The 27700-nt window shown below is 38.0% G+C and overlaps 1 protein-coding gene across 4 annotated transcripts in view; it reads left to right on the top strand.

Moving 5' to 3' along the window:
• The window catches only part of LOC125294681 (selenocysteine insertion sequence-binding protein 2-like), a 43991-nt gene extending 16291 nt beyond the window's left edge, over positions 1–27700 (top strand). For 3 of the 4 annotated variants that reach the window (XM_048243615.1, XM_048243613.1, XM_048243614.1), the window contains 13 exons: positions 796–862; positions 3263–3357; positions 5708–5848; positions 6026–6112; positions 6187–6282; positions 10672–10804; positions 14921–15087; positions 17880–18021; positions 20106–20220; positions 21723–21943; positions 24395–24549; positions 25333–25507; positions 26640–27700. In XM_048243615.1, the coding sequence (XP_048099572.1) occupies positions 796–862; positions 3263–3357; positions 5708–5848; positions 6026–6112; positions 6187–6282; positions 10672–10804; positions 14921–15087; positions 17880–18021; positions 20106–20220; positions 21723–21943; positions 24395–24549; positions 25333–25507; positions 26640–26782 (1737 nt within the window). In that variant the 3' untranslated portion in view covers positions 26783–27700. Of the gene's footprint in view, positions 1–795; positions 863–3262; positions 3358–5707; positions 5849–6025; positions 6113–6186; positions 6283–10671; positions 10805–14920; positions 15088–17879; positions 18022–20105; positions 20221–21722; positions 21944–24394; positions 24550–25332; positions 25508–26639 lie in introns of those variants that run through there. The other variant, XR_007193547.1, reaches the window with a different exon arrangement.

The following is a 27700-nucleotide window of genomic DNA, read 5'->3' as shown; positions in this document are numbered from 1 at the left end:
TAGTGAATGAAGAATGTATCGTAAATAAATAAATGTTCTTCATTAAATCACAGGGGCAATAAGTATTTGACCCCTATGTTAAATTCTCATAGAGGCAGGCAGATTTTTTATTTTTAAATGCCACTTATTTCATGGATCCAGGATACTGTGCATCCTGATACCCCCGCTTTAATTACTCTTAGAATTAAATTAACATCACTCACTCTTGGATCTAGATCTGCACCTTATCTTAATTCCATGATCCAGCTATACGTCCTCTCTTGCCATCTGCCTCTGAGTGTCGGCCTTCCATCAACACTAAGAGGTCCCTGTCAACTGTCAAGATTTTTTTTTCTGTGATTCGTCATTGGTGGAATTCTCTTTGTTGTAGCAATAGTTTTGGGATCTTCAAAAAGTGTCTACAAACTTGTCTGTTTACCTTATCTATCTATCTATCTATCTATCTATCTATCTATCTATCTATTCATTCTCCCTACAGGGCTATGTTTTTATACATTTGTGCTTATTGTTATATAAAATGCACAGTTTAAAGTAATGTTTATTGATTTGGACCTACTTTGGACAAAAGCAGTAAGAACTGTAAGCATTAACATAAATATAAGAAAGCTATAAAAATGGGATGGCCTTCCATGAAAAGCTTGGGAAACACTGGCATGAGTACACATTTAAAACAACTTTGTTGTGTTAACAAACAGAAAAAATAAAGCTACTGGATAACAAATCCATGTAATATTTCAAGCCATGATGTGAAGAGCTGTAGCACTTATAGACTTCTAATAACTTACTTATTAACAGGGAACCTATGATGTCACGGTTAACCATTTGGATTGCAAAGGATTGCAACCAGTGCTGCAGGAAAAAGGTGATTGCACTTTCTGTTTCTCTTACAGTATTTGATACTGCGATGTACAATATTTATTTGTGTAGAAGTCAAAAATGTGTCATCTTTGATTGGAAATTGTGTGACTTCAAAGGAATTCATGCACTGAGAACTTCATCTGTGCGTGACCTACCAGTGTTTGCAGGGTTTCTGTGGGGTCTAAAAAAGTCTAACATTTAATTATATGAATTGTAGGCTTTAAAATATAGGTCTGAAATCCATTAAAATATGTTGATGCTCATTTAATGCTACGTTTACAGTGCCCATTTCATTATTGTCGCAGCATAGATTGAAGTTTGACATTGTAGTTCTTTCTTTTAACGGTACAGAGGTATCACAATGTAGTAGACTAAATCAATTTCACAGAACATGGTTATTTGTGCTGCAAATCTCAAGCCCAGAACAAACTAGCAGTGTTCAGGAAGCAAATCACAAACAAATATCCATATATGTCTTCTTTTGTTGAAGATAGATTTTTAGGATTCACCCATTTGTCCTTTTTTTTCTTTCTCGGGTTGAGAGCACTCTTACCAAGAGTAGACAAAACCTTACCATTTTCACAGCATGAGTTATATGTCCAATGCAAGGACACGTATGTTTTAAAGTTGAGGAACGAAAAAAATAAATGGGTATTCACCTTATTCATGCGGCGGCCATTGTGTAAACCAAAAGAATGCCAAAAGGGTACACTGACTAAATCATTAATGCGTTTTCGCCACCTACTGGCAAATGCATAGAACACAACAATCCTATGGTTTGTGGTATGGTCTTAGTTTACCATGGCCACTGCATGACTAATGCATGACTAATTGTGAGATACTTGCTGGTAAACGCTGGTCAACGGTGGTCCACTCTAATTAATTGTCAAAAATTACTTTACACATAGAGGGGTATGTGAATTTTATTTCTAAAAACAATAGCCACACTGACAATTAGAGATAGACCTGAGTCTGTATAATACAACTGAAGTCTAGCTCAACTGTGTAGCCTAGCTTTCCTCAAGATTAGTGTGAGACATAAGCTAGACACTTAAATTGTGCAGTTTCTTTACATTTCGTCCCCTTAGAATTATAAGGATCTATCTGAAATTTTTGTAAAAAAATTGTTTTTCACCTATTCTTCATAAGGTGAGGTGTTTCTTGAAGTTTGCATTTTTGCATTTTTGGACTTTATATGTAAAGAGGCTTGTTCCACTTCATATAATATAATCAATATAATTCTATGACATTGTAAAACTTGGAAGATCAATAGTATGACTTTCTGAGGTAATCATGTCCATGTTGCCCAGCACTTGTAATGACATGTAGAGCCTTGTCAGTGCCACACAAAGCTTTGACGTTGGCTATAGCATAAAGTGATCATGGAAGCTAACTTTTGTGGGGTGGCTGTCTTTTTTTGGACAGTTTTACAAAAGGTTATACTGCTTTGTGCATTACCCAGTGAATGAGCAGTGCGTGGTCTTACTAACCTCAGTTGTCCTCAATTAAATTTTTGGAATTTTCACTTCCTCCTGCAATTTCTTCGCAACAAACGCCTAAAAACACAGCAACTTCCATCAAATTTTTTTAGAAAAGTTAACGCGAAATGCGAAAAGTTAACGCATTTTAGGTCGCAACAATCTCAAAAAATACCTGTGAAATCCTGGAGGGACTGAATACCATACATTAAATCTGCAGTTGGCAAGTCTGACAGATTGAGGGGACTTAGGCTAAGTCACAATTTGTAATGTTTAAATTTTGAATGTTCTCTCATGCCCCTGCCCCACTACCACCGAGCACCCTCTCATTGAGTTTGTGCTCGTCAGTGCGCACCAGACTGCACCAGACTGTGATTGATTGACAGACAGATCTCACACAGCCCTGCTCTGATTGGACCAGAAGAACCGGGAGCTGTGGATTATAATATAATGCTCCCTGGGCCAATAACTAAGTTCAAGCAGGTTTGCCCCACAGTTTAAACGGGGCTAATGACATTAGATGTTTCACTAAACCCTTTTGTTTGTATTGGTATAGAGATGATCACATCCTAATTTGTCTAAAGTCCTATAACAGCTTGCCTAATGTTTGTGCCTCATATTGCAGTGAGGGATTCACAGGGAAATTATATCTCACTTACTTTTCCTGTAACAACAGGATTTAGTCCATTTATTACCATCAAAGGCCCTTAACAAGCTACTAGTGTGAATGGAGGGGTAGTTGATAATAGTTAGCGATATATTGCTGACTGCTCACAATATCAGTAAGTAGTATATTATTTTGGAATGTGTGTTTGTGCAAAGCTGTTGACTATAATCATTGAAATATCCATCCATTTTTACACAAGCATTCTGTATGTTATAATCTCCAAGGACAAGATACCCATGGGATATTTTATATATTACAGAAACTAGTCAACAGACTTCCTGGGCCAATGTTGCGTCCCTGCCACCAAAGAAAACTTCTCTCAATAGTCCTGCCATGCCAAGTGGAACAACTGAGGTAATCATTTCTTTGTGAGCTGTTTTTCAGTGAAGATACTGGTGTGTGCTCTGTATTCTGCTACACAAGTGATGATATAGCACAAAACGGATACTGATTAATTTGTGATGATATGTCTGTAAACACAATCAATAGGTGGAATATTAAAGTGCATAAAATGTATTCAAGGTACACTATGCAAGACTTTCACCATAATATATCCTCTACAAAGCCAATTTGATGGTAAACAAACTTGTAATAGGGGAACCGTTCACCTAGCATAGCCATACAGCATAGCCGTAGCAAGTCGCTAACGAGAGAATCAGCAATACAACTTCAAGGATTGTCGACCCGAAGACATCTTGCGAGAATCGTAAAACATTACCTTCAGTAGATATACAGTAGCTCTTTGGAGATGGTTTTTGCCTGTTGTTAGTCCTTCGCCTCTACAACAAAATGGTCTATGGGTTAGGAGGGGTCCACATGCACCACCCCCATCCCCAACTACTACACTTAAGCGGTAGTTTCTTGTAGCCCTGATCCCAGAGTTTAAGAAAAAAACATGTTAACAAGCAATAAACTCATTCCCACTGTACCTGGTAGACCACTAAGTAAATTTCCCATTGAAATGAATGCGATTTTATGGATTTAGGTGAGAGAGTAGGGAAAAAGGGGGAAACTGATTCAACTATATAAACCATATATTTTCTGAAAGCTTAGACCCTCAGGATGTGATCTAACATGACATGAGACATTGGGTATTGGTAAATAATACGGTCCCGTATTTCCACCGTCTTGCGTGTATGTGTCACTTGATATCAATTTCTATACAACCAAGACAGCAGACTCCTAAAGAAACGCAACCACCCACACCATAGGTGTATCTAAATTAGCTATGTACCAAATATGACATTTTACCGTGACTCAAAGAGCTGTAGACAGTGTTATAAGGCTGCGTGTACACAACCGCTTGGAGCTCCAGTGGAATTTTAATTTCACGACGAGAATTCTCGGTCTAACCGTTCATGTGCCGTTGAAACGGTGTAAATAGGCGACCCATCAGGCCAGCACTATAACTCCGGCGTGGTAAACAAAATCGATATTTCAGGCAGTAAATGCTCCCGTTAACAAACAAACCAGATTTTGTTCAAATCTACACACCTATGGCTACTGAAAAATGTCAGGTTAATTTAGCAAATGTTATTTTGAAGTGTTAAAAAACATCGTTGTTTTAGAATTTCTGAACAAAAGTGGTGATAATTGGGGGTGTTACGATAATATTTATTAGATGTTCCTGACTGGTAATTCTATTTGTGTGATTTGAAGTATTTGGCCTGTGCTTTAGTGATCTAGATAAAGAAACAGTTTGTATGTGACTGGGTAACAGTTCAAATGACACTGCAAGGACTAGTTATGGGCAGTAGTTCTACTTCTACTAACTAGTCTTAATTATAGTTTGTCTATTACCTTAATTGTGATCTGCAAACATCAACCCTATTCTTTCTCAGCTTCACTGGTTAATGGTTCTTTCCCAAATCAAAATTCTCCTCACTTTCAAAGCCCTTCTTGACCTTGCTCCTCCTTACCTCTGTGACCTTCTGATCCCTACCCTCCATCCCACTCCCAGATCCTCTAACTAAAATTTCCTCACTGTCCCCCACACCAAACTCTCTACCCCAGGTGGCAGGTTTTTCAGCGCCATGGCCCCTAAGCTCTGGAATTCCCTCCCTCAATCCCTCCGTGACTGTCCCTACTTTCCTTTCTTCAACGCTCATCTCATGACCTTTCTTTTTCAGGAACACTTCTAAGCTTAATAGACTAATCGCATTCTTTGCCTTATGTTGTCTTGCTCTGACCTTGTAAAGCAACCTTGACTTTGAGAAAGGCGCTATATGAATACAATTTCCGTTTTGGGTGGAGAGATATAGCTATGAGAGCTCTCAGCCATTTTGTCACATAATGCATTCTGCTCAAATTATGCTACACTACTTACTGCAAGCCTGAAGGCCTGAACGTTTTTACATGCTTTCTGTAAATAGATTGCAACAAAGATATTTACCTTCATATAGCAATCAACTAAAAATGTAGCACCAATTTTTAGACTATATACCCTGCATCCTTTTGTCTTATTTATATAGCCTGTACCACAACTATTTCCATCAATCAACACAGAAACGGTTAAGAAATGCTGAAGAAAGACACTGCATTGTGTTAACTTGTTTAAAAAACTATAGGCTAGCTATAGGCTAACTGGTCTAACCTATTTCCAACGGCTAACTGTGTCAGATTGGGTTATTGCATGCTCAGAGAAGAGATAGCAATAACAAAGTTATTACAAGTTTATTAGAATAGTTCATGTTGTTTTTTCTAGAGTTTGGATAAAATATCTCAAAATACAAAGGCAATTTTGAAGAAGAAAAAAAAAAGGAAGAAGATACATCAGTTGACCTCAGAAGATACTGACATGGAGAAGGTTGATGTTTTCATACTAAAAGAACCTCCCAAATTTGAAGTAAGGCAAACATTTTTTAAAAAGTACAATCTTGTTGTCAATTTTTTACATAGTACAATTTTGCTTTGCTTGTCAGTTATATTTCTAAACACTTTCCCCTTTTCCTCTAAAATAGCGAAACATGCGGCATTTCTTATTTGTGGAAAAAATAGCCTCTGATCTGATATTTAATTACAGGATAAAGAGGAGTTCCCTGAACTGGTTGTATCACCTGCATATCTTCGCAAAGTTCGAAGAGATTTCCAAACAAGGCCACCCAAAGATGTAAGTATTGACCAAAAATTAAAACCATCGTAGTTAACATGCCTCAGCCATTGCAAATTAGCATTCTTTTACAGATGGCGCAACATGATGGATTACCATTGTCACAAAAAGAGGTCACTGCACAGCAATTTGAAGAAAAAGTGAACACAAGACAGAAGGGACAAGGGCAGGTTGGTCTTAAAGTTCTATTTTCTGTTCATTTGATGTCTTAACTGGAGAACACAACTGTTATACTGTAAGCACTGGCTAGAGAAGCCAACTTGTTGCTCACAAAAGGCTGCTTTGTTGGTGATGTTAGTTATTCTGTTTGACACTCAGGCTACTGGCAGCGGATGTTGTATTGTTAAGGAGGGCCTTTACGGATCCTGGGTACAGCATGCAGATGTTGTATTGTTAAGGAGGGCCTTTACGGATCCTGGGTACAGCATGCAGATGTTGTATTGTTAATTAGGGCCTTTACGGATCCTGGGTACAGCATGTGGTGTGAGGAAAAGAGGAATTCCAAGGCACCCATCTTCTACAAAAATATATATAAAAAAAACTTTATTTTAACTCATTGAATGCCAAGCTGTTTTCGGGAGCTTTGTCCTAGAGTGCCAGCAATCTAGACCATTGTTGATGATCTTTGTACAGCCACAGCATATTCTGTGTTATAGCTATGAACACATACAATAGCTCGTTTAAAAGGTGAGACTTTAAGCTCTCGGTGGGTGCAAACCGTGTATTTCTAAACGCCTCTGTTCCTGAGAAATCCCAAGCTAAACAGTGGCTAGTTTTCATCAAAATCGCTGTTTTTTTCTAGAAATGGAGATATAACGTCTTTCATGAAATATGTGTAAGTAAGAAATAAGTGTTGCCTGTTAACTACTTGTGTAAACCTTCCGGGAAGTGATCAACGAGACCTGGCAAGACTGCCACCTAGTGATAGACTAGGGTTGCAAAATTCCGGGAATTTTCAAAGTTGGAAACTTTCCATGGGAATATATGGGAATTAACAGGAATAAACGGGAAGTAATGGGAATAAACTGGGAATTTTTAATATGGCAAGTTAGTCTATAACAGGGAACTTAAATGTAGTGGACAAAACCCCATCTTGCAGTCTAATATTAGTTAAAACAACCTGATCGAATTTCTACCCTGCACATATGTCAATCACATGCACACAGCAATCGGCATAGGCTGCTAGACATAAAGGAAACCTATGGTGCGTTCCTACTGTATGCATGGGGAAAAAATGTTCCAACCAATCGGATTTTGTTGTTGAGTGGTGTGGTGTATCTTGGGCAGTTCAATGTTGCTAGTTTAGCACACTAGTAAACCATAGGCAAAGAATGGGATTCCTGCTAGCATGCTAGCTAGCTTTGTATGCTAAGCTAAGCAAAAATACCAACATACAATTCATATTGCTTATTACGGAAACAAAATGTTAATGTTTGTATACGAAACAGTTTGTACTGTATGAATAACCCCAAATTCCCAGTTAATTCCCATAATTTCCTTTAATTCCATGAAAGTTTCCAATTTGGAATATTTCCAAACTTCCCATGGTAAGTTTCCGGAAAGTTTCCGGATATTTACCGGAATTTTTCCGCCCCTTTGCAACCCTATGATAGACCCACGAAAATGGCCTGGTTTTGACCTGACGTGAATGCGTCACTGATTCGACCCAAAGCGGCAACGCGAGTTATGATAAAATGTCCAGATAAAATGTCCAGATTGTGCGTTTTCATGAGTTTCACGATTGTCATATATTTCATTTCCATTCATCACAGAGTTCCCAAAATCACATAAGGTGTGCTAGAGTGTCTAGTTTCGTAATTTAAAAAAAAAGCTAAAAACTTAATATTACGTTTTTGGCACTCAATGCATGGGAAGGAAAAGGCACTCAATGAGTTAATAGCTATATCATCATTGAATAATTAAGAAAAAATTATTATAAAAAAAATGAAAGTTAGCTGGATGACAACCCACGAGCAGCGGCACAAACAGCTTTCTTTACAACATTTAGCTATTGTCATCTGCCAATTGTGAATTGCTGTTGTATCCCGCGTCATCCTCTATTATATAGGCTACATGCAAATGAAAGGCAAATAAACAGGTCCAACTCTGAAATGAGATTATTATTATTATTATTATTATTATTATTATTATTATTACTATTATTATGTTTTTTTAATTAGGCCATGCATAATCTAGGTTATGACAGCCGACTATAGACCGCAACAGTCCCGCCCACTGCCGATTCCGGAAGTTAGAATTCCATACAATTTCTCCATTGACAACTGGAGTATAAGCCATAAAATCGTAACCGTCCATGGTATACTTAAAACCAGCTACAACATGACTAAATGATTGTACATGCTCATATAGATGGCAAAAGTTAATGGGGCATCAACCTTGTTTTGAGGAAAAAAATGTTTTATTCACAATTTAACAGAAAAGTACTACACTACCCAAAATCCTAACGTGTAAAAGCCAGTAAAAGCAGAGCCTTTGATTGGTAGAGATTGCCATTGCCATGGCAACATTTATGCCACTTTTCCCGCACCTGTCGTCTCTTTACTCGCTGGAATCAAGATGGATACCAAGGCTGTCAGAACCGATGTGTGGCTGTGTACAGTATGGACACAGTCTTGTACCTTTGCCTTTTTTTTTAGTTTTTCTGTTAGTGTTTTTGCTGGAAATGATATGTTGTATGAGTCACGTCGTAGCTGGTTAGCCTAAGGCCTAATGCATGTCTACAACTATATATAGATTTTTCCAGACGTAGATTGGAGAAATTAATTGGAAACTTATTTCCGGAAACTAAGCTCTCGGAGCAGGGGCGGGACTGTTGAGCTCTATTAGGTTAAGTTTATAACATTGTGGCCGGCCCCTGACCGTCTTTTGCCCTGTGGCTGCACACCCATTTAATACTCGACACACAATACAATACTCGACGCACCCGACCTGTAGCGCGACAATGTGACGTCACAGAAGCGCCGTAACCATTTATACTCGCGCGTCGTGGTCACGACACTAGTTGCAATATTCTCCTGAACAGAGGTGTCGCTGTTGTGAAAAGATTAACGCTAACTACGTTACACAGCAGAAGAAGCTGCATTAAGAAACACTAGTAGCAGAGAATGTAAACGGGCTCTGCTATTAGCTAGCCTCTGTGATGGTACTTCAGACTTTGGTTGCTACTATTCACAGCTACCACCATCATTATCATCTAGTTTCCAAGGTGTGCGCACAGGTAGATAGAGAGATAGATAGATAGATACTTTAGTCATCCCGAGGGAAATTTTAATAATTTAAACAGTTTAGTTAGCTGAGATTTTCTTCAGGCCTTAATAGATATCCTTTGTTTGAAAATAAATCGTTTCTATTCTTTCCTCTTAATTCCATGTGTTGCAACTCTCGCTGGTAACTTTATTAACTCTCGCTTGCCCTCAAACTACTCCATCTTCCTGTTTCCGCTTTGTCGCGCTCGTCTGAAAAAAAATGAGTGTTGCGCTACCTCGCGCTACCTGGCTAAGGCGTTCTACATACTCGACGCACCCGACCGGTAGCGCGACACCGTGACGTCAAAATGACGTAGATCTTGTTGGCGCGCCAGGATTTTAGCCAGGTAGCGCGAGGTAGCGCACCACTCATTTTTTTTCAAAAATCAATCAATCAGAACAAAATCTCTTTCCACTTCAGGAAATTACACAAACTCAGCCAGCTGCTAGCTAGCCAGCTAACTAAACTGTTTAAATTATTAAAATTTCCCTCGGGATGACTAAAGTATCTATCTATCTATCTATCTATCTATCTATCTATCTACCTACCTGTGCGCACACCTAGGAAACTAGATGATAATGATGGTGGTAGCTGTGAATAGTAGCAACCAAAGTCTGAATTACCATCACAGAGGCTAGCTAATAGCAGAGCCCGTTTACATTCTCTGCTACTAGTGTTTCTTAATGCAGCTTCTTCTGCTGTGTAACGTAGTTAGCGTTAATCTTTTCACAACAGCGACACACCTCTGTTCAGGAGAATATTGCAACTAGTGTCGGACCACGACGCCGCGAGTATAAATGGTTACGGCGCTTGTGACGCCACATTGTCGCTTACAGGTCGGGTGCGGCCGAAAGTATGTGGCGATTTTAAAATCCTGGCGCGCCAGCAAGATCTACGTCATTTTGACGTCACGGTGTCGCGCTACCGGTCGGGTGCGTCGAGTATGTAGAACGCCTAGTAATGTTGGTTAACGGGAAACCCATGTGTAGGGTCCTCATGACTCAACATATTTGCTTATGTATACAGATTGCTAAGGCACCAGTTTAGGAGCAGCTTGCTGTTACTTTTTACTTCATCATTTAATTGGAGGATGCATTTAATTGCCGTATACACTTGAATTATACTCTGTAGTTAAAATGACCAAAATGGCCAAGTAGTTAAACTAATATTGGGAATTAAGTCGTCACTATTCAGTTTAGGTTCGTATTTAGAAATGTTACTGTGTGTATTGGTTCACTATTGCCCTTCACAGCAATTTACATAGTTCTTATTCCTCTGATTCTCATCAACAGCGAGCAGAGAAACCCAGTGGCAGAAAAAGTAAGAACCCTGTGCAGTTGGATTTGGGGAATATGCTTGCTGCATTGGAGTTGAAGCAGCAGTCCCAGAAAGGGAAACCAGAGCAAAAGCCGGTTACATTATCAGGTATTGCAATCTTGATGTAGAAATTTGTCTTCCTTTTCTTAAGAATTTAAAAGAGTTTTTTAGATACTTAAGATATTTCTAATTCATTAATTCATTTAAACATTATTTGACTCCTGGATATACATTGAGGGTAGCCCTCATTGTCAGTGCTCCCAATAAATACATTAGTCCGGCAGCCAAATGCCATAATTTAGGTGAACCTGGTTTTGTTGGTTAAAGTTTTTTTTTTGCTGTTTCTTGCTGTCAAGGGGTAACTCAATAAGATTAGAGAGGGTGCCCGGTGATATCCCTTGGGCAATTCTCGATATTCATTCATGGGTGTGTTTTGGGCGTAACTTCCTTTAAACCAATGAGAATGACATCTGTCATTTCCTTTAAGAGCTAGCAGTGCAACAGCAAACATCTCATCAGTATTTTAACAGTCAACGTATTTGAAGGAATCTGCTTGCACAATTCCACTTGTAGGCTATGTGCTTTACTAAAATCTGTGTGTGACTAGCAGAGTATAGCCTACATGCATTCTGCACTCGCCTATTATTTGAACCTATAGGCAAAGTGAAACTAACCGTGGTCTCATAGTCAACGGCAAAACAGGGGCCTGTACTACGAAGCGGGGTTACTGGCTTATCTGGGTAACTTTGAGAGTAACTTGATCACGTGTGGCGTAACTTCCCAATTAACCCGTACTACGAAAGGTGGATAGGTTTTAACCGAGGTATGCTGCCATGGCAGTTTACGCTGCATGTCAAACCTGCTCCGAGCAGGTTATGTTCTTGGTTAACCCAAGGTTTCCGTTAACCACACCCTTTATACTGTATGTCCGAAAATAAATCGGACATAGGCCTACAGTATGCTGAACATCTGAGCAAGAATAGCCAAAAATAAATCGGACATAGCCTACAGTAGGCCTAATAAATCGAAATTTTATCACCATTTTAACAAACTTGTTGAATTGAATGTCATATTACTGTACCCTGCACATAAAGGCTACACATTTCCACAGCACCAGAAAACCCGACCGAATGCCTCCCTCAATCCCTTCCATAATCGGCCTTCCACTATTATTTGCGATGGCCAGCTCCTCTACTGTAAAACACTCTGATGCCTTTCCTCCTACAGTAGTGTTCAAAGACACCTTTTTGTTGTAAAACAGAGGCCAGGTGAAGGCTGTAAGCATACTAGGCCTACATGTTTTCATAATTAAGAAATATTAATGCAAGCTATATAAACCTACTATTCTGAATAATGTTTTTGTGTTTCATTTTCACCTGCTGCCATGTGTGTTTGGCAATGGTGTTGCATCTGAAATGTTCACAGGATTAGGCATACACTAAATCAGTCAATGACGGCTACTTAAACATTCAATTATCCTTATTACTGTAATCTATACTTCTGAATTGTGTTGCATCTGTAGGACTTTCTATGAACTCAAAATAGGCAATTTAATTATTTCAACTCATTTCAGACATTCCGCAAGCTATTAATCCTCCGTAACACATATTTGAAGAACATGTGGAAATAAAACTTTACTTTTAGGCATTTAGGCTACCCGAATACGTTGCCAACAGCCTTGTCTTGCTTTGTTTGCTGCCGACGTATATTTGATTTTTGTCGTAGAGTGGGTTTTAATTCCTCGTAACTTGTCATAATAATTGTGCATTCCTCATCCGTAAAATAAGGTGATCGCGTCATCATTGAAAGTGGTGACTTGCGCTGCAATCCGCCCCTTTTATGTGAACGCGCACACACTCCAATTAGGTTAACCCCAGTTCAACAAATCAACTTCATAATCAGCGTCGTAGTACCGATTAACACCACTTAAGATAATCAGGTTTTGTCAACCCCGGTTTAACAAAGTAACCCTGGTTTACATCTGGGTAGGTTAAGCTCCCTTCGTAGTACAGGCCCCAGTTCTACACAGTTATTTACTTTCACTATTGACTGACAAGTGGTTATAATCGAAAACGTAGCCTGAAAAAAGCAACACTTACCCCAGGAATGTTCAAATGACTGAATAAAAATCCTAAGGATAATTATACTGCAGAGGAGTTGTTTGGGACTGGTTGCTAAGGGCTGCTTACATCTCGTTTTCAGCTGTGCTTTATATGCTTTCTCTATAGACCAGGTTTTTTTTGATCAGTGGCGTAAATTTTTTTAGAGGGTATAAGATAGCTTTTTTTAATCATGTGGCAGACTACACCTTATGTCGTTAATTGCCACACCCTTGGGTGCAAGGTTTAATAAAAGTGGATTGCATGGCGAAAAATTAATTATTGACTGGGTGTATGATATGAATAAGACTTTGCGCCGCATTGTGCCGGGTTCACAATAGGGCCCCTTATTTCAAAGATCACCAGTGAGTTTTATTTTGGACATACAATATTACTCGGCACAATTTGTCCCGATAAGATATAATTTCCATTGTCATTCAGTACAAGAAAAATAAGACTCTAATTTTGAAATAAAATCAAATCAAGTGGCTGCAGTCATCATAACAAGAAGAATTCCTGATGACCCTTAAACACCAAAGCAAGGTCAGTTCATCTCAACAATATTCTTAAAAATGGCATGTACTGACTTGTCTTTTCTAGGTACAAAACTGTCAGTCAGTACAACACAAAAAAATGTTAAAGGTGCAATTTGTAGGATTGTTACCGAACGTTCTGTTGGCCAAAATCAAAACACTGGTGAACGTTCTCAAGACTACCAGACGCGAGCCTCTTCTGGGTTGCCAGATGTAATGAAGACTTAGCTAACGTTAGTTGACCTGCAGCTGCTTTAACGTTTCTCCAACCATGACCCAGCTACACATTACGGAAACAGTGAAAACAAAAAATACCTCTCTAACCAACGTAACATATAGCTGAAGTTAGCGATGCAGATGAAGTTTAGCAGGCTACCTGTTATAGATAGATAGATAGATAGATAGATAGATACTTTATTGATCCCCAGGGGAAATTCAAGATATGGCCAGCTCTGCGTCAGACTTGATATTCTTCGTTTGACGAAGACGTCACCATCTCAGGAAGCTCCTCCTTAATTTGTTTCTTGTTTTAATTTTGGAAATTTGCCTGCCTCTTGTGTATGTTCATGACTACAACTGACAGCTGTTGACAGTTGGCCTTTGCTAATTTGGCAACCCAAATAGGCGGACGCGTTAGCCCATTATTAATACGCTATTCTAGAATTAATCGTTCAAAACATAAACGAAAATTCCAAGAGATTCCGCCCCGTAACTGATTTTTTTCATGGGTTTTACGGGGTTTCACGGGTTAGAGTAATGTTGTCAAATAAGCCATTACTTCAATTCATCGTGTTTCCTCACTCTCTGACAACATATGGTGATCATTTTTGGAATGGTTACAGTTTATTTTCCATTATTTCCTACATACTGGACCTTTAATGTAATTATTTTTGTAAGCATTCTAAACATGTATAGGCATACAAATGACTTTGAGACAACAGTGTTAAATACAATGCTCTACACCGGTTCATGAAATGAAAACTAGAAACTATTAACAAAAATGAAACTAGAACCTTTATAATGACTGCCGCTAGCTAACTTCCCGGGACATCGAAACACCAGGGCATGTTGTGTTGTACATGTACAACATATACAATGTTGTGTTGTCTACAGTACGACAGTACTATTGACATAAAACTGCTAGGTGCACTTTTCTCTTATAAAATGCACATAAATGAACTTCTGAACAAAAGGCAGTATGCTGTTAAAACTTTTTGTAAAGAAACTAGCAAAAGACCAAGAGACCCAAAAATACCGAAAAGCCTTGAAAATTAAAAAGAGAATACATTTTTTTATGGTCTTTGGGTGTTTAGGTAGAGTCATTTATTTCTATAAAGAACATAAAAAAACGTCAAATAAAGACCGCAAAAACGGTTTCAAATTGACACAGGAAGGTTTATGAGTGTATCCATTGGAAAGTGCATTGAAGATTATTCCAGGAAGTTGGGGCATTAAAGTGAAAGGCTGGACCTTTTTAGACACTAATGGAATGCACATTTTACAGCATGTAGCAGATCAAAACTTAAAATGTTAAATATAGTGCACAATGTATGTTTAATCACTGTTAATACTAACACATAATGATGTTTTAGTTGGAGGTGCGCTATCTGCGACGCAGAGAGAACCATCCCATCAAAAGAAGCCATTGTGGGTACAGGACAAGATTGCTCACAATCCATTGGACTCTACTAGTCCTCTTGTGAAGAAGGGAAAACAGCGGGAAGTCCCTAAGGCAAAAAAACCAACTCCTTTAAAAAAGGTAAGGTAAACATTTGAATCATGCTCACATGGAATTAGATTTATAATAAGAATGTATCATTAATGTAACAGATCTGCAAGAAAGGAGCCAGTGCGTGGGGTGTGACTGTCCTTAATTGGATTTAGAAGAGGCTAGAAGTTAAAAAGCAATAGAAGGACTCTACAACTTTGGACAGACAGACGTTCAGAGCATGGCAACATTATAACATATGACTGAGATGGCTTTTACTTGTTGTTCCGTTAAGGACAGTATAGTGATTTTACAAAGCTAGTAATTATCACTGAAAACATAATACACTGTGTTCCAAATTATTATGCAAATTACATTACAGATTTTCCTAAATAGTTGATGCGAGTGACAGTCGGCAAGTCATCAACCGTTTTTTATTGAACAAACCTCCCAATCATAACAGTAATTTTTTTTCAAAAAAAAAAAAACTCAAAATGCACTGTTCGAAATTATTATGCACAACAGAGTTTGAAGACATTTTATAGGTTGTAAAGAACTAAAAATGGTAATTTGTTGGAATTTGCCGCATTAGGAGGTCATATAAATTAAATCAAAAGTTATTTCAATCAAAAAAATCAGGCCAAGTTACATGTTAACATAGGACCCCTTCATTGATATCACCTTTACAATTCTTGCATCCATTGAACTTGTGAGTTCTTGGAGAGTTTCTGCTTTAATGTTTTTGCAGAATAGCCTCCCAGAGCTGCTGCTTGGATGTGAACTGCCTCCCACCCTCATAGATCTTTTAGCTCTCATAGCTCTCTCCCCATGATTCCAGCCCAAAACATGACTCCGCCACCTCCTTGCTGACGTCTCAGCCTTGTTGGGACATGGTGGCCATTCACCAACCATCCATTACTCCATCCTTCTGGACCATCTAGGTTTGCACAGCACTCATCCGTAAACAAAACTTAATGTATTCCTGAGCCCACTGCAACAGTTTCTGCTTGTGAGCATTGTTTAGCGGTGGCCGAATAGTAGGTTTATACACACTTGCAAACTTCTTGAGAATTCTTGCTCTCTATGAATTTGTCTGGTAGAAACCTTCCTTATTATGCCTTTGTCTGCACGAACCCGTCGGTGCTCTGAATCAGCGACAAATTTCTTCACAGTACGGTGATCACGCATACATTTTCGGGAAATATCCAATGTTTTCATATCTTGTCCAAGTTAGTGCACAATTTTTCAGCAGCAGAGAGATCCTAGTAGTTTTCCTTTGATTGGGCTCACTTGGCAAACTAACTAGATGTACCGCAGAGCGGTACAAAATATGACCGCCGCCCAGTCCAGCACATTTTTTCCACAAAAATAAATCACGCTGAAAGGACTATATAATTCTAACTGTCTCACTAAATTGCATTATCCACACTCAATTCTCACTGATATCTGCTAGACAACAAGTACCAAAACATGATTAGTTCATAGATTTCACATGTAAAATTCATTTTATACAACCCCACCTCCATCTTGCCTGTTCATAATTCTGAGAAATTCTTGAATTGTGTGCATGTGTGTGTGCATGTACATGTTTATGTTATGTGTGTGTGTGTGTGTGTGTGTGTGTGTGTGTGTGTGTGTGTGTGTGTGTGTGTGTGTGTGTGTGTGCTTGTGTGTGTGCCTGCGTATGTGCCTGTGCATGCAAGCGTACATATGTCTACTGTGTGAGTAAGTGTCATACGTATGATTACTGTGAATGTATGTGTGTGTGTGTGTGTGTATCTGTTTGTGCACATGTGTGCACATGAAATGGGTTAACATGACCCCTGGAGGCAAACATACGGAAAAAAATGGTCATCCTAGTCCCTACAGTTCTCAAGATATTCACAGAGAACTGTGTCTGCCCTACCCTCCTTTCGGGGGGTCCAGTCCAGCGGGGGGGCAACAGATCAAAGCGAAAAACGACGGTTCCATGCTATCCATGTGGGGTTACATACCCACCAAGTTTCGTGTACCCCGGTCTTTCAGTGTCCCGGGAATCATTGACGGAAATTTGGGCATGCGCTTCGCTGCGCGGCGGTCATAATTATCACAGGTGTCTGAGATTGATCCAAAGAGCCCTGAGACACAATACCATCCATGAGTTTAATTGAAAAACTATCTAACTAACTAACTATCTAAAACTAACTAAAATAAATGACACTTTAGTGACCCTTAAATCCAATTTGCATAATAACTTGGAACACAGTGTAATGGCCGCTGTCAATGGATTCGCGCCTCTGATTCATGTCTTTTTATATCACTCCGCAAGTAGTCCGGTCACTTCTTGCAATGGAACTTCATTCAAAAGTGAACGCAGATCCGCTGTGTTCTAAAGAATGTTTGATTCAAGTTCAGTGTTTGTTGTGAACTATTTGTCTCTCAGCAAAAACCACAATGAAACAGTAAGAAATAAATGTGAAAACATAAAATAATGTGAAGTTTCTTTTTCTTGTTTTGGCAAGTAGCCGGATAATAAGCGGGATATTGTGTTGAACGCTGGTCATTATCAGGAAAATAAGTCCCTTCAGGGCGAAGCAAGGTCCGATTTACCCTGTTGAGATTTTCCTGATAATGACCGGCATTCTATATTCATTATCCCTTACGTAAGTATGAGAGTTCACATTGGTTCTCAGTCATGTGTGCCTGCATAATTTCAGCTCCTATAAAATAAAAAAATCAGTTATGATCTTATGTCACTCATAATAATTATAATGATCTCATAATGTCACTTTTAATCTTGCTACTTATGCTGATAAGATGTTGATTCATTCTTTGTGGTCAATTCATATTTGTATGTAATTCAGGTCATTCTGAAAGAACGTGAGGAAAGAAAGAAAAAACGTTTGCTGGAAGAACAAGGTTTATCCCCATCTACTCTAGAATTTCAGAACACAAGCTTGGATGCTACAGAAAGCCTGTGTAATGTGGATCAACCTGATTCTCCAGGTACCGGCTCAAACACGTTTTTGTTTGGATTTTGGTCAACCTTTGACATTTATGGAGGTTCATATTCTATAATTCTGTATTGTGCTAGGAATTATTATGACCGCCGCAAGCATAGCTAGCGTAGTGGTCATATAAGGATTGTCAAAGTTTCGTCATCAACCGGAATTTTTGGTCAACGATTCCCGGGACACCGAAACACATGAAACTTCTGCTGCGCGTCGGGGTTCTGTTCTCCCTGTCGGGATAATTACCGCCGGACAATACATTATCCCTTACATAAATAATTTTAAATTCAGTAAAGACAAAAAACGAATATTGATCCTCCATTTAGGCGGCCAGTATTTCCAGTATTGGCGTTATGTAGTTTGTCCACCAGATGGTGCAGCGTCTTGCTGCAAGACATGCATTTCTTGACTTGGTTCTACTGTGTCTTGACTCTTATTCCACTGTTCACTGTGACTTTATACACTTCTTTTTGAAAACACCAATTTGACTTATGCAAATCTTTCTTTTTTATTTTCCACCCTGAACATGGGCAAAATGCCCCATTGACATCAATATGTTTTATATAGAGTCACCACACTGCCACCTGTGGTTGTATAGAGTAACCTGTGGTAGCTCTATACAAAACATATTGATGTCAATGGTGCATTTCTGATCATACCTACACTTACACTTACACTTGCATAAAGGGATAGAGTCATTAAGTATAAACTGCTCACAATGTAGGTTGTGGCAATGTGGTTATCACAGAACAAAGACCTCTTTTATACTTTTACACTATACTTTTCTATTTCTATTCTTAAAAAATAAATAAATGACTGTACATGAAGAGCCTTTTATTGGGAAACTAAATAGGCCTATTCAAATACATAATGCTCCACCTTGATTAGAACTTTGTTATGGGAGAACATTTTTACATTGTGTTTGTTAAAATTAGTAAAAAAGTATTTTTTTCGAATAGCAATTGGAATAGAAAAATTGGAAAAGAATTTTCACCAGGTGATCTTCCAACAAAAATGTGCATTTCTAGGAGAGAAGGAGATAGAGAGCACACGCGTAAGTGCCGATTATTTCTGGTGGTAAAGTAGCTAATGGATACCTACAATAATTGTTTCAAATAAGACAAAAAAAGATGTAGGCAACGAATAAAATGTTAGTTATTCACACTGTATGTATCCGCGCGCAGTGGGTTTGGACAGCGGGTTTAGTGAAATACATTAACCTATTCTGTTCTTGCTGTTTGTCTCACGATACAGCCCGTAGCCTACTGAAACTATAGAAAGCCCCAGACGAATAGGCAAGATGTTTTGTGGTGCGTCGGGAAATTTATTTTATTTTTTATTTTTCCCCGAAAAGTGGGGTAGCCACTGGCCCCGTGACTCAGTGACAAATTTGAATTTTCAAATGAAATATACTAAATAAAGAGTCTTACCATAGCCATTAATGCCATTGAGGGAGGGGGGGGGGGGGAAACAGCATTTCACAGTAACGGAGTTACAGAACACCATTTTTAAACGTCTCCTAAAACCCCTTTAGATATATTTTTCTTAATTTTTATCTCAAAACCATATTAAGGGAAATGTGTGCACCATAAAACAAGAATAGAATAAAAAAAAAAGTTGGTAATATCTTTCACTATTACTTTCAGATAAATTTGTTTTTCAAGAGCACAAATCTATACTGCCTGACACTCCACTTGTCATCTTCAGAATGCTGTAACCTTTGATCTAGGGCACATAGAAACAAACTTTAACTTGTTTTGTAAACGTTAAGTAATTGGTAATCATTCCAGATGTGTTTTGTAGAGATGTTTTAAGTTTTAGTTTTTACCCTAGATGTATACATTTGCGTGATCTTCCCCTTTTGTCTTGTTAATATTCACAGTTTGAGTTGTGGTCAGGTTGATTTAAAAATCCCTTTCATAGATATGGCTCCTGATCTTTTATATTTGGAAGTCCAGTGATCAAAATGGGTGAAAAATGGGTGATGTATTCACAACATCAACTCATCCCATGGATTAGGACACATAAGTGATATTTTAACCACTCAACGTGTATGTTTTTTGTTCATTTCTACTGCAGGTGAGATCAGCAATCTTTTTCTTGATGGTTCTGAAGCGGATCAACCTCATGAAAACACCTTGATGGAGGCCACCATTCCACATCATCCTAAAATCCATAGTAGAAAATTCAGAGAGTAAGTAAAGTGGTTATGTGTGTCAATGCTATGGTCTAGGTAGGGATGTCATGAGTTAAAATGTATTGGTGTTAATTGTGAAATGCTAGACTTTTTTCCAGTAGAGCTAATCAATAATGTAATGATCTACATTATTTCATGATATTGCAATGCATTTAGTAATAATCCTTCCAAACCTGTTTCATGGAAGACTATCATACGTTCATGCAGCTGGGGAGTGGGAAGGTTCCCACTTTGGAATTCCATACCTTTGAACTTGAGAGCGTTGACTTGACAACAACAAACAGGCAATGTTGCTAATTTTCATAGGCTAGCTAGCCAGAAGGCTAACATCACGTAGTTAATCAAAGTTACTCTGGGAAGTACTGTTCAGCATGCTGAGTGACGTCAAAACATTCTTCTGGGAGCTCTTGCAAAGCCCCCACTTCAAACTGAGAAGTCCCCAGTTCAGGTGTGATGGACAGGTGTGATGTACTGACATATTTCCAATTAGATGATATTACATTTATGTTAACAGTCCACATAAACAGAGACCAATAAAACTGGAGAGAATCAATCAGACCAAGAACAGGCGAGGTATTTGGAGAAATAACGCCCATCAGTGAGAAATTGATTTATGGTTAAGGAGTGGAATGGGCCTGTGTGTATGTAATGAGATCGTATGTACAACCCGAATGTGAATTAAAAAAAAAAGAATACTATGATTTAGAAATCATGTCAACCCTATATTTAAGTTCGCGTGAAATGTTATTGTTTTTTTTGGAAAAAAAAAAAATATGTTCATTTTGAATTTAATGCAGGCAACACGTCTCAAAAAAATTGGGACAGGGGCATTTTTACCACTGTATTGCTTCACCTCTTCATTAGGACAGCTGCTAGTGTAGTTGTTTATTATATATTTATTTATTTTTGGTTCTGTCATCCTTTTCCCCCGGGTCCCTGAAACACCGGTGATCATGAAAGTTGTACACTTCCTTGCGGGCAAACCAGTCATAAATGCATTTTTATGTTCATTTTGGAGCAATATTGTTTTTAAATTTAGTTACTTATTTAATCTGCAAGTTGCTCAACAGCTAAGTTCTAGGGTGGCATTTCCGTTTTCATTTATGTAAATGTAATGCTTCATCCTGATTTTATCTAGTGTATGTTCACCCTGAAATCCATTCTGAGAAAACAACCCACACACCTCACATTCACTCAGACACTTCACTCAATCATTCGTACACATGTGCACACATGCAAATGTTACTGCTTTATTTGTGTCCACAATTCAGAATAAATATACATAAGGAAACATATTTAATCGTTTGGCCTTGAGGCTTACTTGTTACTTGCCAAACAGTGACCTTGTTCCATCTCTGCACCAGCCTACCCTGAAGTGTTTGGTGCTTGATGTTACTGTGATCAGTAGTATACTGTGATCAGTAGTGTGTATTTGATTTTCTTCGACTGTTACGCCATGCTGACACAGTCATCTGAAATACAGCTCTTTATTCTGACAGCTACTGCAGCCAGGTCCTGAGTAAGGATGTGGATGAATGTGTGACCAACCTGTTGAAGGAGCTTGTTCGCTTTCAGGATCGCCTATACCTGAAAGATCCCAGGAAAGCCCGCATTAAACGCCGGCTAGTAATGGGTCTACGGGAAGTTCTCAAGCATCTCAGGCTTCATAAAGTGAAATGTGTCATCATCTCACCCAACTGCGAGCGCATTCAGTCTAAAGGTAATATTAAATACACTCTTCAAAACAGTAGATGCATATTTGAGTTTAACTTCATCAAAGCAGGTCTGAAAAAACAAACAAACATATATTTAGTACATTATTGTTATTAAAGGGAAACTATGGTTGTTTTTTTTTTTTTCAACCTATTTAACCTATATTTGTTTACAAGGGGCAAAATGTGGTTCACTATTGAGAAATGGACAATATTGAAAGATACATGGTGTAATGTGAGGATGCTTTCTAAAAAAAATTGTTTTCACCCCGATTAGATAGAAGCAGACAGATTTTTATTTTTAAAGGCCAGTTATTACATGGATCCAGGATGCTATGCATCCTGATAAAGTTCCCTTGGTCCATTGGAATTGAAAAAGCCACACATCATCACATATCCTTCACCATACCTAGAGACTGGCATGGTTTTTGTTAGCCTATTAGCTGGTTTGATTTGCATTGAGCTCAATGAGCATCCTGGATCCATGAAATAACTGGCCTTTAAAAATAAAAAAATCTGCCTGCCTCTATGGGAATTTAACATACTGTAGGGGTGCCAATACTTATGAGCCCTGTATTTTAAGGAAGAACATTTCTTTATTTATTCATTCACAAAGTGTCCTTAAAGGTTTGATGTTTCCTCATTTTTTTTACTTAAGGCATTAAGTATTAAGTATTAAGTAGGTATTAAGTAAGCATCAATTTCCAAAAGATGATTTTACATTCTTCTTTTTAGTCAACTTTAGCAGAGGTGCCAATAACTCTGGATAATCCCATGAGAAATTTGAACAGAAATTGACAGATTTAGACACATGATCTAACCATCAACAGATTCAAGGCATTTGCTGTGAAAAGAGATGGCAATCACAAATGATTATTGCAGCACATACCTTGAACTGGTCACAAACAGAAACCTTCATTTTATAACTTTAGACAGGATTATTCTTTTTTGTATTTATTGATTTTTAGCTTTCATTTACATTATTGGCATTTATCACATAATACATTTTATTTACAATTAAATCTGCCACATCCTGTCTGCGAGCACTGAATTTTTCTGGGGTTTTAATAGACATGCTCTAAGCCTCTGATAATAGGTGTTGCTAGGGTAGATGTGGTGGTTGCTGTGCTAAATAAAGCAGTTGTTATGCTGGTTGCTAGGGTAATCATGTTAATTTTATAGTGGTTGCTAGGTTGACATTATGGTGGTGGTTGCTATGTTGTTGCTAGAATAATTAAGATGGTTGTTATGGTAAATAAAGTGGTTGCTATGCTGGTTGCTAGGGTTATCATGTTGGTTGGTATGGTGGTGGCTAGTTTGACATTATGGAGGTGGTTGTTAGGTTGTTGCTAGGGTAATTGAGATGGTTGCTAGGGTGTTGTTAGGGTATGTATGGTGGTTGCTATGGAGGTTGCTAGGTAGGAATTGAAGAGGAGATGGATACCAATGAATGTTGGATGTTTAATGGATTTTGAAAGGCAGATAGTGGTGCCTGTACCAAACATTCCATTTTCAGTGCTGCAGGACCACCTTACACAGGGTTCGGGTTAGTGTTAGGGTTATGACAGTGTCTTCAAGTAAAGTGTTACCAAAAATTCTTGGAACCTCAGATACAAACCAACAGGCCAGTCAATCTAATCCAAAAAGACAAAAAAAATGCAACAGAAATGTCTCATAGTTTTCTATTGGTCCTAATACCCTCCTGAATCATATACTAAAAGTCTACCGCTGTAAATGGAGTGGAACATATTTTTTTCGAGATTAATGGCCAAAGTTGTGCTCAACACTCTAAGTAGAATAGGGGAACATTTTCAATTAATAGCTATCACTATGAAACTTCTGTAGTTGATTAGTGACATCATACCAAAGAAAAAAATGTATTACAAGTTTTTGAGATGTTATGTTTATATGCAAATTAGGCATTTATTCATAAAATGTACCATAATTTGCATATTACTGAACACACAATCTGAAAATTGGATGAAGCCAGATTAAAAATGTATTGGAGGTAGGCCATAACACTTTTTTTTTTCTTCCAGGCTTACAGTATTAGAAAGAAATAAAACCACCAACTATGTTTATGTAAACAAATAAAGGCCAGGAAATTAGACCATTATCAAAAGAGAAAATATCCATTATTATCCACTGTGGCACAGCCGTAAAATCCACTCATAGATTTGACTCTGTAGCAACAACAAAAAAAGTTCAATCCATACTATGGATAGGACCAATAAAAGCTATGAGACATTTCTGTTGCAATTTTTTTTTGTCTTTTTTGGCTAGATTGACTGGCCTATAAGTGTTTTTCTTTTTCAGATGAACATGTCCCTCAAATTCACTGACTGCATATGGAAAAATAAAGGGATCATAACCGAACTGAATTGACTATCAGTCAGTTTGAGAAAGCTGCTTTTGTGCATTCTGTTTACATCTATTTTCATCCTCATTTTTATAAACAGGTGGTCTTGATGAGGCTCTCTACACCATCATCAATACATGCCGGGAACAAGACATTCCCTTTGTTTTTGCCCTTTCTAGGAAGGCTCTGGGTCGGTGTGTGAACAAAGCAGTTCCTGTCAGTCTTGTTGGCATATTCAACTATGATGGAGCACAGGTGATTATAGCATCCTTATGGAGAAGCTATTATCTTATGAATGAATGATGACTATAGATAACAATAGCTTAAAGTAGCTTTATTTTTGGAATCTGATCCTTTATCATACCTGTTCATTCGTACTCATCGCTCGACTTATTGTGACTAAATTCAAGATGGCGGCGAACGGTAAACTTCCTGAAGGTACTGTCTGTATAAACTACCAGTGCTTTTTCAAAGTTCTCAATGTCTTGTTTTAAATGTCAGGGCCCTCGGAAGTCTACCAATGAAGTGTAGAGCTACTTTGAGCCTCGTAAATGGTGTAAAACAGTGATTTATTTGCATGGCTAACCCGATGCCCGAGGCACCCCCATTGAAAACCTGTTGGTAGCATCAGCTAACTAACACCAGATTTCGGAGTGCAGAGGACAAGCCGAGATGAGCTATGAGACAAAAGTTCACACTTGGTATCATGTTTCAACACACTTTAGGTCAATATCACATCGAACTTCTCCTTTAAGCAAACATGTTATCCCTTCCTATTCAAATTGTCAAAGCATTCAAAGTTGGCTGACATGACAAACACATTTCATACATTTGATTTCAAGTCGCCAGCAGATGTCAATTCCAAGGCTTTGTTTAATCAGGCAAAAATACAGTTGGGTGCAAAAGTTTGCATCCCCACTGAAATATTAAAAGATCTAAAACATAGTAATGTATTTACATTTTTACAAATGTTTCTTAATCATCAAAAGATGCTTAAACTTTTGGCCTTAATGGAAATTCCTGTTCCTGTCTGTATAGGACCTCTATCATAAGATGATTGAGCTATCATCTGAAGCAAGAAAGGCCTATGATGATATGGTTGCAAGCTTGGAGGAAAAATCCCAAGACCAGCTAGCAAACATTACTGAACCAGCCAGTAATCCATCGCCAGAGGAGTCCTCTGCTTCACCATGTGCTGAGGAGCCAGCATACAGTAAGTGTTCATAATGAGATGATGTAATGTCCTTTTCTTGTCTTGTCTTCTGCAACTTTTTATTAGCGAACACGAAGCTGATGGCGAGACTGCTTCTGTAATAGGAAGATAAGATTTTTCCTATCTTTGAAACTTAAGTTAAGATAGGACAAGCAGTTAGGATATATTTCTGTAATGAGGCTCCTGAAGTCCAAATCACATCACCATTCATGCAATTATCAGCATTGTAAAATTCTGAATTGGGTCATTCCACGTCAGTTCAACCAGGGCCCACGCACTTAGGTCTCAAAAAATTCTGAAAAAATTACCAGGTGTACCTATGTTACCCAGGAGACACACTGTAAAATTACTCTTATGTAAGATCAATACTTTCCAAGATACAGCCAGTTTCACAGGGGGAGGGGGTGTCGATTTTGTTCGGCCTCTTTTTTTTGTCAAAGTTCACAAGCCCACAGCACAAGAACTAAACCATGTAGGAGGCTCAAATTTTGAATGAGGTGAGGTCTGCTGTTCAAACCCTGAAGGGATTTATTTTTTCTGTTCATTGTTTTTTGTGAGAGTGCTTCTACTTATCTCAGTAAGGAAAATAAATCAAGAGCCTATGTTGAGTACAAATATGTCTTCTGAAGGCTTAAACAGAGCCCAGCCAAAAACTCCAAAAAAAATTGTATCAACTTTGAGGGACAGCTATGACCATGCAGGATTATCCAGACCAAACGTGACGATTTGGCTACATACTATTCCAATTTATGTACCAGCATGCAAAATTTGAGCCTCCTACATGGTTTAGTTCTTGCGCTGTGGGCTTGTGAACTTTGACAAAAAAAAGAGGCCGAACAAAATCGACACCCCCTCCCCCTGTGAAACTGGCTGTATCTTGGAAAGTATTGATCTTACATAAGAGTAATTTTACAGTGTGTCTCCTGGGTAACATAGGTACACCTGGTCATTTTTTCAGAATTTTTTGAGACCTAAGTGCGTGGGCCCTGGTTGAATTGACGTGGAATGACCCAATTTCTACTGTTCTACCAAAAACAACATGGCCAGTAAAGCTTGTATTTCTCTTCCAGTTGGCATGCTAGTTTAAGGTTAAACTTATATGCTTGTGTGCCAAATATTTTTTTTTTGTCAGTGACACTGTGGAAGAAGATGCTTGAAAAGGGACACAGTGACCTATCGCTGGACAGAGATGAGAGGTTTGCCAGTATCAACACTGAAGATTTAGAGCCATTGAATGAAAGTATGACTACTTGTTTACTGCCAGACACCAGATAAACTAGCTGTAAAAACTATGATGAACCTTGTGTGCCTCAGAATGTTTGAATAATGCAGATAATATGATTTAGTAACCAAAATACACACTCAGACATAAGTAGATGTGAAAGCACTGCATTCATGAGAGACTGTGATTATTGTAAAGAATTTAATGTGTTTATATTTAGATTGTAAATCTGTTAAAAGTGTAATAAAGTACAAGGAATACCTTGAAGATCGCCTTGACATTTTAGATAATGTATAGAGAAATGGGAATGCTGTGAAGTCTTTTTACTGTATCCCATTCAACTGGGACATACAGTATTGCAAGTCTTTTTAGAAAGCAGATTGGGCCATGTTTAATATACAAGTAGATCTAAAAAATAATAATATTGTGGAAGATTGAAACTTTCATATTTCAAACCTCTTTTTTCCAGTATCTCTAAATATTAATATAAAGAATGTATATTTATCTTTATTAATAATCAGGATTAAAAAACAAAATAACTTTTTTACAATATTTTAATTTCTTGAGATGCACTTGTAACATTTAACATTTCATCTCATTATTTAAAAAAATTCAGCCTGAGAAAGTATTGGCCAATGACCACCATCATTCCCTTAATAAGTTATTCAATCAGTTCCTATCAAGATTATCTCTCTTTAAATGTACCATATTGTGTATAATAGACATTTTTTTCCACATTTTTAAAATCTAGATTTTATGCACCCCCTTCTTCAAGCGAAGTATATGGCTATATGATTACTTTCTAGACTAAGATTTGCAGTGAATGAATAACCATGATTCTGTAAAAGTGATTTACATGCAATCTGACTATAACCTTGTTTACATGGAAATTTGTTTTTTGTCATTCCGATTATAAACTGTTCCGATTAAAAAATGTGTGGCGTCTGAAGTAGGCCCTACATTAATCCGAA

Source organism: Alosa alosa, chromosome 5 (assembly GCF_017589495.1).
Source record: "Alosa alosa isolate M-15738 ecotype Scorff River chromosome 5, AALO_Geno_1.1, whole genome shotgun sequence".
NCBI lineage: Eukaryota > Metazoa > Chordata > Actinopteri > Clupeiformes > Clupeidae > Alosa > Alosa alosa.
This window is presented reverse-complemented; position numbering and strand designations above follow the sequence as displayed.